Here is a 13062-nt window from a genome sequence, read left to right as displayed (position 1 = left end):
CTTTGTATCCTCTGCTAATCAAAAGAGTTTTATCTGCATTCAGAGATAACATTCTAAGAATGAGGTACTTTTTTTTTTCTTTTTTTGGTGGTGGTACTGGAGGTGGAACCCAGAGGCTTTCTATCTCTGGGCTACACTCCCAGACCCATTTTATATTTTATTTGGAAACAGGGTCTCACTTAAGTTGCTGAAAGCCTCACTAAGTAGCTGAGGCTGGCTTTGAACCTGCATGATCCTCCTGTCTGAGCCTCCCAAGTGCGGGGATTACAAGCGTGCGCCACCACGCCCGGCAGAACGAGGCACTTTTTAAGCCACTGACTGCCATACATTTGAGTGCCCCATGGAACTGGGACTTCCCGGCAATTTTTTTTTTTTAAACTGGGCATTGACCCAACCAGAGGCATTCTACCTCTGAGTCACACCCCAGCCCTATTTTTCTTTTTTTAATTTTAAAACAGGGTTTCACTAAGTTGCTAAGGACCTCACTAAGTTACTGATGAGGAACTTGTGATCCTCCTTTCTCAGCCTCCCAAGTACTAGGATTATAAGTATGTTCCACTACACCTAACCTTATAATCATGTTTGCTGTTGAACTTGACTAGGCTCTTTTTCTTTTTCTTTTTTTTTTTTTTTTTTTGCGGGTCTGGGGATGGAACCCAAGGGCATATGACCTCTGAGCTAAACCCCCTGCCCTATTTTTTATTCTTTATTTTGAAACCGGGTCTCACTGAGTTGCAGAGGGCCTCACTAAGTAGCTGAGACTGTCCACAAACCGTGATCCTCCAGGTCTCAGCCTCCTGAATGCTGGGATTACAAGCGTGCACCACCATGCCCGGCTGACTAGGCTCTTTTTCCAAAGACCATTTTAAACAAATAATTTAAAAAATTTTTTTACTTTAAATATTTCAAGAATATATATATATATATATATATATATATATATGTACACATTAGATAAAAGTCAAGGTTTAAAGGTGTTTACTGAGAATTGATGTCATTAGGTGATGAAGACACCTTTCTCAGTATACAAACAGACCATCAGTTTGTTTTTAAAGCCTAACTCTGCAATTCTTCCCTAAGAACTGGGCCCTAGAACCAGCCGCCCATCAGAAATGGCTGTCTTGGGAGAAGATGGATCAGCTGATGAATGAGGAACAACAGCTGCTTTGGAGAGAGAATGAGAGACTCCAGACTGTGGTGCAGAACACCAAGGCAGAACTCGCACAGTCCCGGGAGAAGGTAGCTCCAAAGGCCAATCGTAGTGACGTTTTTGAATGTGATGAATTTGATTGAGGCAGGAGGATCACAGGTTCCAGGCCAGCAGCACACAGTAACTTAATGAGATCCTCTTCCAAAATAAAGACTAAGAATAAAATTGGGCTTCAGTTAAAGCTCAGAAGTAAAACACTCCTGGGCTCGATCACTGGGCCCAGTACCACAAAGAAAAAGAAGAAATAGAGAAGGATTGAGATTTGATGGATATTAAAATGAATGTTGGAAGCCAGGCATGGTGGTGCACACCTCTGATCCCAGTACTGGGAGGCTGAGACAGGAGTATCGCTGGGTCAAGGCCAACCACAGCAACTTAGCAAAAACCTGTTTCGAAATAAAAAAATAAAAAGGGCTGGAGGTGCAGCTCAGAGTTAGAATGTCCCCTGGGCTCAATCCCTGATGACAAAAAAAAAAGGATTTTTTAATAAAAATGTTTGATATTGTTGAAATAGTTCTCGGATACATATTTGAGTGTCCTACAAAAGAAGACTTATTTTAAGGAAGTATAATTTAGCCAGGCGAGGTGGCACACGCCTGTAATGCCAGTGCTTAGGAGGTTGAGAAAAAATCACAGTTTTGAGAACAACCCTAGCAATGTAGCAGAACTCTGAGCAACCTAGTAAGACCTTGTTTCAAAACAAAGGGCTGGAGTTACAGCTCAAAAGTAGAATGCTCCTCAGTTCAGTCCCCAGGGCCATAAAAGAATGTATCTTTTATCAGTGACTAACATACAGTTTTATTCTGAAACATTTATAAAACATTTTCACTTTATATAAACAGTTCTATATTAAAATAATTCTGATTTTAATCTTCATAGGAAAAACATAGATTCATGGAAATTATGTTAACCATACATTTCTCATTCAAATTGGCTAGCTGCCCAGACTAGGAGTTACAGAAATGGCAAAATTAGACTCAGATCATAATTCTAAATAACTCCTTCCAAAAGAAAAAGGTGCCCCTTTTTAGAGACTCAGCATTGAAGGTTAGGATGATTGCTAAGGATTTTGTCCAGCCACTAAACTGATGCTTGAATACCTCTGCTCGTGAGTCAGCCATTTATATTTAGCCTGTGCTTCAGCCCTTCTACTGTGGAGGAACCCTGAAGAACGGTATATTCTCCTTCAAAACACCTACACTGTGCTGGAACTGCAGCTGCTGAGGCTGTGGTGGAGAACAGGATGGGCAGATTCCTGTCCTCACGGAACCAAATGGATGCAACCCGGTGTGGTGGCACACGCTTGTAATCCCAGCATTCTGGAGGCTGAGACAGGAGGATCGGGGTGCGCGGACAGCCTCAGCTACTTAGTGAGGTCCTTTGCAACTCAGTGGGACCTGTTTCAAATTAAAGAATAAAAAATAGGACTGAGGATATATCTCGGAGGTAGAATACCTCCAGTACCACAAAAAAAAAAAAAGAGCAGTCTGATAGACAGTAGATGGGACTGTCACCTCATTCAGCTAAAAGTTATGCTCGTTCCAGAGTCAGAGGATCTCGAGCTGTTATGTTTATTCTTTTGGCCTTCACATGACTCATACTATTTGATTCCTAGAGACTTGGCAGATCCTCAGGTCCTCTCTTCCCTAGCTTGTTCTTGGGGTGCTGGCTCTATAGACCCAACCAGATTTGCCTAGAAAGGATCTTTGGAAATCCAGAAAAGCAGGCTTTAAGAATTGGCAGGTTGAATTGAGAAAGAGCGGCAGTTGCTATTGTAGGATATGGGGTCTCGCTATGTTGCCCAGGCTGATTTCCAACTCCTCGGCTCATGTTGTTTACCTGCCTCCATCTTCCTAAAGCTGGGACCACAGGTATAGGCTAAGAAAATATTTGAATGACTAAATTTATCTCTTTGTTTATTTTTTGTGTTACTGAGAATTGAACCCATGAGAATTCCACCTCTGAGCTATATTCTAGCCCCCCCCCCCCGCCTCTTTTCAGAAATGGGAATCGAACCCAGGGACATTCTACCTGCAGGCTACACCCCCAGCCATATTTTTTATTCTTGATTTTGAAGCAGGGTCTCACTAAGTTGTGGAGGGCCTCACAAGTTGCTGAGGCTGGCCAAGAACCTGCAATCCTCCTGTCTCAGCTTCCCAAGTACTGGGATTACAAGTGTGTGCCACCTTGCCTGGCCCTTTTTATTTTTTATTTCAAAACAGGGTCTTGCCAAGTTACTGCATACTGGCCTCCAACCTGCAATCCTTCTGTCTTACCCTCCCAAGTTCTGGGATTATAGGCATGTTTCACTGCACCCAGCTGAGAAGGTGGTGGTAGTGGTTGTCTGGGTACTGGGATTGAACCTGGAAACATTCTACCTCCAAACTACACTCCCTCCCAGTCCTTTTTTATTTTGAAACAGAGTCTTGCTAGGTTGCCGAGAGTCTCACTCTGTTGCTGAGGCTGTCTTCAAACCAACAATCCTCCTGTCTCAGCCTCCCAAAACTGGTTTTGCAGGCATGTGCCACCATGCCCAGCTTCCTTACATGTTTGTTGCATATTTCCCTGGCTGGATGCTTTCATGAACATTTCCTCCTCTTACACTTACTCCTGCTAGGTCCGTCAACTGGAATTCAGCCTTCTTCCTGCCAAGCATCAAAAACATATGAGCCCGTCAGGTACTGTGAAACCCACAGAGCAAGAGAAGCTGAACTTAAAAAGAGAGTGTGAGCAATTTCAGAAAGAAAGATCTCCTATGAACAGAAAGGTGAGTTTTTGAGAGTATAGGCATGTCTGTGTTCTGACTAGAACATGTCCTGAGTATGTTTCTGGCCAGGCACACTTTTAGGAAAATGATTGCAGTGGCAGATTTTGACAGTTCACTGTATCTCCTTGTACTTGTGCAATCATGTCAAAACAGTATCATAGTTCTTTTCTATTGCATAACGGGGCAAAAAAGCAATTTAAGCTTTCATGAGGTAGACAGTTAATCATCTTCACTAGTATGAGAAACCTTTATAAGCCTTTATATTATAGCCTGAATTTTAGAAATGTTTTGATAAGTGCGCTTTTAATTATCTTCTGCTGTGTAACAAATTAAACATCTCTTGTTTTGCCGTTTCTGTGGGTCAGGAATTTGGAAGCACCTAGGCCAGGTGGTCTGACTCTGGGCTCTTGGTGAGGTTGTCTGTCCAGGTGTTAGCCAGGATTGTGAAGCTTTACTGGAACTGAAGATGCACCTTCTAAGCTCACTCCCGGAATGTAGCGAGAGGCTTTTGTTTCTTGCTGGTTGATGGCCTGAGACCTCTGCTCCTTACCAGTGGGCCTTTTCTTAGGATAGGGCAGATACCAAGACCGAAAGACCAAGATGAAAGCTGTGGCACCTTTCCTCACATAATCTCAGAGGTGATACACCATCACATAGGCAGTACCTGTGCCTCCACAGGCCAGTCCTGGTGTCGTCTGGGAGAGGAGCACTGGGAGATGGGGATGGTTGGGCCATCTTGAGGCTGACTGCCACATGGTCAGACCTCTAGCACACACCTTTGCATGCCATACTCTGTCTTAAGGAGTTAGGGTTTTAGACATGTTATTCCGAGGACTGACTGCTGTTGTTATTTTCTTTCTTTCTTTTCCTAAACTGAAAATAGAGTATTCACTAGTACCAACCTCTTCTAAAATATATGGTTTGAGCCATGGGTGGTGGAGCCTGCCTGTAATCCCAGTACTTGGGAGGCTTAAATAGGATGGCAGATTCAAAATCAGCCTCCTCAGTTTACTGAGACTCTCAGCAACCTATTGAGACCCTATTTAAAAGAAAAATAAATTGAACAGAGCATGGCAGCACACACTTGTAATCCCAGTACTTGGAAGGCCAACACAGGAGGATCACAGGTTTGTGGCCAACCTCAGCAGCAACGAAGGCTCTCCACAATTTAGTGAAATCTTGTTTCAAAATAAAGAATAAATAAGAGTTGGGGATATAGCTCAGAGGTAGAATGACGCTGAGTTCAATCCCCAGTATCCCCCCACACACACACACAAAGCAAACAAAAGCAAAAAAAAAAAAAATTTTAAGGGCTGGGGGTATAGCTTGGAGATAGAATATCCCTAGGTTCAATCCCCAGTACCACTAAAATATCTGTTTGGTTTGTTTAAAAATATGGGAAGAATGAAAAGTATTGTATTTGTTATTAAATATTCCAAAATTTATTAAAGTAATGATGATTTGCTATTAGAACATTGATGGCACCCTAAACTGAAATGTCGTTTAATTAATTAATTTATTTATTTATTTTGCATTACTGATGATTGAACCCAGGGGCATTCTACCTCCGAGCTATATCCCCAGCCCTGGTTTGTTTGTTTTGTCTTGTTTTACAGTACTGAGGTTATATCTCAGGAGCATTCTACCTCTGAGCTATACCCCTAGCCCTACTTGTTATTCTTTACTTGGAAATAGGGCCTCACTAAGTAGCTGAGGCTAGTCAAGAACCTGTAATCCTCCTGTTTCAGCCTCTCAAGTACTGGGATTAAAAGTGTGTGCCACCACGCTCAGCTGTCATTTAATTTCAGTTACTTTCAAGTAAACTCGTCAGAAAGACAGTAGGTTTCATTTAGCTTCTCACCAAAGGAAAGTCTTATGATAGGTTTTGAAAATTAATGAATTTTAAGTGGACCTGGAAATGTTACATTTCTTTTTTTTCTTTTCTTTTTTTGATGGTACTGGAGTTCCTGGAAACCCTTCTACCTCCAGGCTACACTCCCAGACCTATTTTATATTTTTATTGGGAAACAGGGTCTCTTAAGCCAGCACAGCTGACTTAAAACCTGCGCGATCCTCCTGTCTCCGCGATCCTCCTGTCTCCGCCTCCCAAGCACGGAGATTACAAGCGTGAGCCACCACGCCTGGTGTTCCTCAGCTCTTTTTGATAAAAGCAAAAATATTCAAATTTCATTTAAAGCTAAAAAATGAGTTATGTCAGTCAAGATTCATGTACTCTCAAGACAATGATTTCCCTGCTGGAGATCCATATGAGAGGACCATTAAATCAACTTAGTGAAAAAAAGCATTTTAAAAATTAATAAAACATACTAGGATAAACTGGACATGGTAGTCTATGCCTGTATCCCAGTATTTGGGATGCTGAGGCAGAAGGATCATGCATCCAACGGCAGCCTCAGCAATTTAGCAAGACTAGCAGATTCCTAGCAAAACCCTGTTTCCAAACAAAAAATAAAAAACACTAGAGGCGCAGCTCAGAGGGTGCATGGTAAAAGTATTATTTCATAAACACTTTATTTCAGCCAGCGTGTAGTGGCACACACTTGTAATCCCTGCGCTTGAGAGGCTGAGACAGGAGGATCGCACAAGTTTGAAGCCAGCTTCAGCTACTTGGTGAGGCTATCAGCAACTTAGTGAGACCCTGTTTCCAAATAAAAATATAAAATAGGTCTGGGAGTCTAGCCTGGAGGTAGAAAGCCCATGAGTTCTACCCCCAGTACCACAAAAAAAAAAAAAACCACTTTATTTCAGTGATATGTACTCAAAACACACACACACACACACACACACACACACACACACACACACACACAGTTGTAGAATACTGCGCACAGAGGATGGCATTGAATTTTTTTTTAACTTTCTCTTCCCCCGCCCCCCAGTACTGGGAATAGGACCCAGGGGCGCATTCTACCTCTGAGCTACACCCCCAGCCCTATTTTTTATTCTTTATTTGAAACAGGGTCTCACTGAGTTGCAAAGGGCCCAATAAGTACTGAGGTTAACTTCCTCTTTCATAGAGCCTTGGTCAGTTCAAGGATTAAGTATTATAAACCCTTAACAATAGCATTTTGAAAAGCAAGAGCAGCGCCAGCTTGCGAGAGAACATTTGTAAATGATGGAAGCCATGGCAGAACGCCGTCACTGGCGTGTGTGTGTGTTCCTGTTGGAGACTGCTGCAGAAGGAAAGAAAACCCACAAAACTTGGGGTGTCTGAGTTCATCTAGCGCGCTGACTGGAGGCGCTACAGTTTAGTACAGCCAAAGTTCAAGGTCCCTCACACTTCTTTCATCCAGAAAGGATGCATCACACATTCCAATACAATCCCATGATACGCCCTAATGGACTGGGTATAAAATGCACTGAAATGCAGTAAAAACTACAAGATTGTCAGCAAATAGTGCTTCAGAAAGAGTTTCTAAGTCATGTGTAGTTTTAAATCTTTGGAATAAAACTAAATTTTAAAAATACCCTCGAACTAACATATAATTGCCTCTGGCAAATGGACAAATGTGTGTGTGTGTGTGGGTATGTGTGTGAGTGTGTATATGTGTGTGTGCACATGTGTGTTCTTTGTCTTTTTTTCTTTTTTTTTTTTTTAAATTTTTGGTCTAGCCTGGCGTGGTGGCACACGCTTGTAATCCCAGCATTCGGGAGGCTGAGACCAGAGGATCACGGTTTGCGGACAGCCTCAGCTACTTAGTGGGGCCCTTTGCAACTTAGACCCTGTTTCAAAATAAAGAATAAAAAATAGGGCAGGGGGTGTAGCTCGGAGGTCAAATGTCCCTGGGTTCCATCCCCAAACCCACAAAAAAAATTTTTTTTGGTCTAAATTGAAAACAGGAAATTCTCAGGGCCAGACCTCAAAACGCCCCACATGTCCACCTGGCCCCTACAGCATTTGTGATAAGAAGGATCCTTAACTTCAGACAAGTAATTTCAACATTTCAGTAGAAACAAAGGTTGCAGAAAGCTGAAAACCCAAATGTCATGGATCTGTGAAGGTTGCTGTCATACATGTGTTTGTGTTCCTTATATTGTGATTTCCTTTTAATGGCTTCAGTTTTGCATCCCAAATACACATGGATGACCTTTTAACTGTCAGTGAATCAGTCAAAGGGGAGGGCAGGAAGAGTGCCCATTGGTATGAAGCAATAGCAACCTTGTGTGCAGACCAAATGCCATGTTTGCTTTTTGAGATAGATCTTAAAGGGATGATCCCAGAATATATGAAATATACAATCTGTCCTAATAACCACCCCACTTATTTGCATAGGCCATTTAATGGTCCTAAAGGCCGTCTTTGGAGTTGAGGCCAGTGCCAGCTATCTAAGAATGCAGGTAGAGACCAATATCGGATGTGTGTGTGTGGTGACAGGTGAGAAATGTTAAACCCCTTGGAGTCAGCTTGCAGAGCAAATGTGAGGCCTCTGTTGATCGTGTTTTTGGTCCCAGGCCATAGTGGGCCTAACCACAATAAACCCTAGAATACGTTGCAAGAAATACTGCCACCCTCTCCTGGCACTGAAATTTTAAAAGCCAGTTGCCTTAAAGAGTGTGTTCTATGTGAGAAGTGGTGATTAGACCTAGGTTACTTAAATGTCAGCACTGCACTAAATTGCATTGTTTGTTTGTTTTTTGCTGCTGAATTATCTTAGCTTTCTCCTAGGAACTGAGATTTCTGAGTAATACAAATCTATCAATATAAATCAAAGCAATTCAAGTGTTACTTTAAAAGACTTTTTTAATTGGTGCCTTGTATTTATACATCATAGCGAGGCTCAAAGTGATATAAACATGCATGCACATGGTATTTGGAGTGTTCCCTTCTGCGTCCAGGCAGTCCTTTTTAAAGAGAGTTTTGTTGTTGTTTTCAACAGGTTAGTCAGATGAATTCCCTCGAACGAGAATTAGAAACAATTCATTTGGAAAACGAAGGCCTGAAAAAGAAGCAAGTGAAACTGGATGAGCAGCTAATGGAGGTAAGTTTTGAAGCAAATGGCTTCACTATGGAGAATATTTTAAGACATGAATGAGCCATTTGTTGGGAGAAACGGGAGCTGGCATTGAATTTCTTTTGTGAAAATCTGAGTGTGTTGCCCAGCTGCATTCTTTGGTATGTCTTACCAAGCTCAACAGACATTTTTGCCTAATTACGCAATCGCACGACCTCCATACTGCTTCGCAGTGAAGGGTGTATATTGACCTAAAATGTGACGAGCTTAAGAAATTCAGGTGGCAGAGACTCTGCTGATGCGAGCCCAGGCGTCCATCATTGGTGTGTATGTAATGGAGGGGTAAAACACTCCTCTACTGTAGGGTTTTATATATACGATCTCTCACGAACAGCCTCTTCAGCTAGGAAATCTATCCATGGAATCTGAGAGCATTTGTATTTAGAAGTTCGTTTGCAAGGGCTGTCATTGTAGGCTGGGGATACAGTTCACTGTTAGGAATGTGCTTGCCTAGCCTGTGAAAGCCCCTACGTTCAATCTCAAGTACTGCAAAACACACACACACACACACACACACACACACACACACACACGTCATTGTTCAGTTCTGCATTTGTAACTCAGCACTTTCGTGTGAGAGACAAACCAGAGAAATATAAAAAATGACTTGGAAAAATGATCAGTTTGGACATTGGGTTCCAGTCTACCAATTTGTTTTTTGATACATATCAAGTACCATTTTAGGAGACAGAGCAACTTAGCAACTTATGTACAAACCCTTCTTAGTAAGGAAAACTTTCACTGAGATATTTTGCTTTGGGTAGATGAAAGTAGGAATTAACTCAACATTGAATGAACTATAAAATTTATATAGGGTACAGAAACAGATGTCTTTCTATACTCTTAAAAAATAGTATGTAGCCGAGCATGGTGGTTCACACTTGTAATCCCAACATTTGGGAGGCTGAGACAGGAGGATTACAGTTCGGGGACAGCCTCAGCTACTTAGGCACTCCACAATCTAGTGAGACCCTGTTTCAAAATAAAGTATAAAAAATCATGCTGGGGGCGTAACTCTAAGGTAGACTGCCCATGGGCTCAATCCCCAGCACCACCCACTAAAAAAAAAAAAAAAAATACTGCGTGTACAAATATTTTGAGCCAGAATTATAAGAAGGAAGAGAGATATTTAAATAATTTTTAATAAAGCTAGATATATAGCAAGGTAACTCTAAAAATTAATGCTTAAACCATGTGTGGTGGCGCACGCTTGTAATCTCAGGATCGCAGTTCGAGGACAGCCTCAGATACTACTCAGTGAGGCCCTTTGCAACTCAGTGAGACCCTGTTTCAAAATAAAGAATAAAATATAGGGCTGGAGATGTCACTTGGGGGTAGAATGCCCCTGGGTTCCATCCCCAATGCCACAAAAAAAGAAATTAATGTTTAGTTGTAAAATGTGAAATATGTGCAAACATGTCATACTGACATGTAAATGGCCACTGAGGATTCTGGCAATTTTATGTTCTCTGATTTTTCCACTAATGGGAAGATTAGTGAAACTATAAATAGTGAAATCCAAACCATGTTTTTCGACAGCATATAATAAATGCACTCAAAACCTTGAGACACAGGCTATGCTTAGATGTAGATATGCTTTCCTGACAAAGTAATTATATGCTGTAATAAATAAGATGTCTGAAGCTAAGCCCCATGTGTCCAGTAACAAATTGAAAAGGAACAGGGTATACTTAATACACTCATTAAACCACTGGATCCTCTCCCAGTGCGTGGCTCACAGGCTGGCTCTTCACCTGCTCCCCAGCCTGGGAAGCCGCCTCCTCTCCCAGTCCCACTTGACTTTATTAGCCATTATAAGCAATTCCTCCTCATCATTTTTCTCTGTTCTAGTAGAAATTATATACTAATAAATAAGGAAAGGTGAGTGGTCTTGGCACTGGAACTGAATAAGGAAAAAGTATAAATTTCCCACTTAAAATGCCAAAAAGAATATTTCATACACTATTCTAATGAAACTTAAATTAGGAAATAAGACAGAACTGTTAACTCTAAATTTATACAGATCAGATTTTTAACAGCTTTGTTGAGATACAATTCATGAATATGGTTCAAATATTTAAAGTATATAATTCAATGGTTTGGGATATATTACATTATTAATTTTCAAATTGTGGTAAACATGTACATAAAATGCTCCATATTAACCATTTTTAAGTTTAAAATGTGATGTTGTTGATTATCTTCGCAGTGCTCCACAAACACGGTCAAAGCCTTTTTATCACTCCAGATAGAAACTCTAACCACTAAGCATTAACCATTCCCTCTGCAAGCCTTATAAACTGTATTGTTTGCAGTAGAATATCTATATATTAGGCCATTTTAGGGGATTTTTGTTGTATGGCTTTCACACCATCACCATCTCTCTGTAGTGTACCTCCTTCCTCTTTGGCAGGGACTCTCACCTGGTGAGGGTAAGAGGTGGTAATAAGGCAGAGCCACATCCTTGCTTATGAACCTGGGATCAGGGAATTTGAGAAAAGCTTTCTAGGTGATTCTAGAGCACTTCTGCTTGGGGGGAGGAGTTTCTCTTTATTTCTATATGCTGCCTTAAAAATCACTGATCTAATGCAATATAAATCCTACTACAGTGTAATTAAAGACTGCAGATTATTAGATTAGGAAATGAAAGAATTGGGGCTAGAGGCTAACTCCCACTTTAGGGCTCTTCAACTATATGGGGCGATAGTTAGTAAACAATCCATTTTGAACATTCAGAGAAAGGATCACGGCGGGACACAGTGGCACATCCTGTAATCCCAGGGAGGCTGAGACAGGAGGATCATAGGTTTGAGACTAGTGTGGTAACTTGAGACCCTGATCCAAAATTTAAAAAAAGAAGAAAATCTAAAAAGCGCTGAGGGTACAGCTAAGATTTAGAATACCTCTGGGTTCAATCCTCAGCTCCACAAAAAATAAAAATAGACCCAAAAAAAAAAAAAATTACAGACTATCTTGGCAGTTCTCAAGTCCGCTCTGTATCTGTGATAGCCAGCAGTTTAGAAAGTTAAACACAGGTGTTTTAGAGGTTATATTCTCCATCGCTAAATGGCAAGGGATTTAACAGCAGATTCATTCCATACTGGATCTGGAATTTTCCAAATACTTATATTGGGACAAGTACAAGACGGCAAGGTCACAAACCAACTAAATTACAGCAGGTAAGGGTGCAGTTGAGAATTAGAGCCATGAAACATTTTAACGTCTACATGCAGAAAAATGTAAATGATGGCCCTTCGTATGCTCTTATTCATGTATATAGTATGCCCAAATGGTACTGTTCTTTCTCTTTTTATAACTCATACTTTTCTTCCTCTTTTTCTAATGCCTGTGATTTTCTTTTTTTTTTTTTTTTTTTTTTTTTTTTTTTTTGTCTGTGGCTAACCTGTACCTAGAACTCAGTGGTTGGAAGTAGCAGAGAAGGGTGCAGTTCTCTGCCTGAGATAGTGTGTGAAGGTAGAACATTCTCTTTCAATGACCTTTCCTAGCATGGGGACAGCTCATTAAACTCTTGTCCATGTAATCATTTCTGTTGACTCTAAAGTCAATCAGTACTTGAGGTAAGAGCCAGTATTCATTTTTATCTTGCCTTCACTGTGGCCTGTGTCTCTGTTTCCATTAGGACTTCCCAATATATAAAGTATCACTTATAAACAAAACGATCCCACTGGTGTGAAATCATGGGATCATAGTTCTCCATACTCTTTACTCATGAAAATGAAGTGGTGGGTTTTCTGAATCTACAACTAGAAGTATTTCAGAATGGTTAGAGACCCACCTTGGACATTTAGATCGAAGGAAATGGATAGTGGCTCTGAGATTCATGGTAATGTTCAATTGTGGTTCCATCTTAGAAGTCCTTTTTCCCTCCCTGAGCCTGGGTGAGTGTGGTACTTGCTCCTGTTTGCTGCATGCCTTCCACGGAGCCCCGTGTATGCTGAGTGTGTGGACCCCTGGGAGGTGGCACGCCCCACTGACCAGATGTATCGCATTCTACATGTTGGTATACCATCTCCTCAATGTCTTGATCAAAT

At 41.2% G+C, this 13062-nt stretch overlaps 1 protein-coding gene across 5 annotated transcripts in view; it reads left to right on the top strand.

The window, feature by feature from the left end:
• Positions 1–13062, top strand: part of NIN (ninein) — a gene marked incomplete at both ends in the record, with an annotated part of 106246 nt that overhangs the window by 84626 nt on the left and 8558 nt on the right. For 3 of the 5 annotated variants that reach the window (XM_080708089.1, XM_080708093.1, XM_080708091.1), the window contains 3 exons: positions 1081–1239; positions 3828–3977; positions 8876–8977. In XM_080708089.1, the coding sequence (XP_080564215.1) occupies positions 1081–1239; positions 3828–3977; positions 8876–8977 (411 nt within the window). The remainder of the gene's footprint in view (positions 1–1080; positions 1240–3827; positions 3978–8875; positions 8978–13062) is intronic. The other 2 variants (XM_080708090.1, XM_080708092.1) reach the window with 1 other exon arrangement.

Source organism: Muscardinus avellanarius, assembly GCF_963383645.1.
Source record: "Muscardinus avellanarius genome assembly, chromosome: 12".
In the NCBI taxonomy this organism is placed as follows: Eukaryota; Metazoa; Chordata; class Mammalia; order Rodentia; family Gliridae; genus Muscardinus; species Muscardinus avellanarius.
The sequence above is the reverse complement of the archived record's forward strand: the minus strand, read 5'-3'. Positions and strand labels throughout refer to the sequence as shown.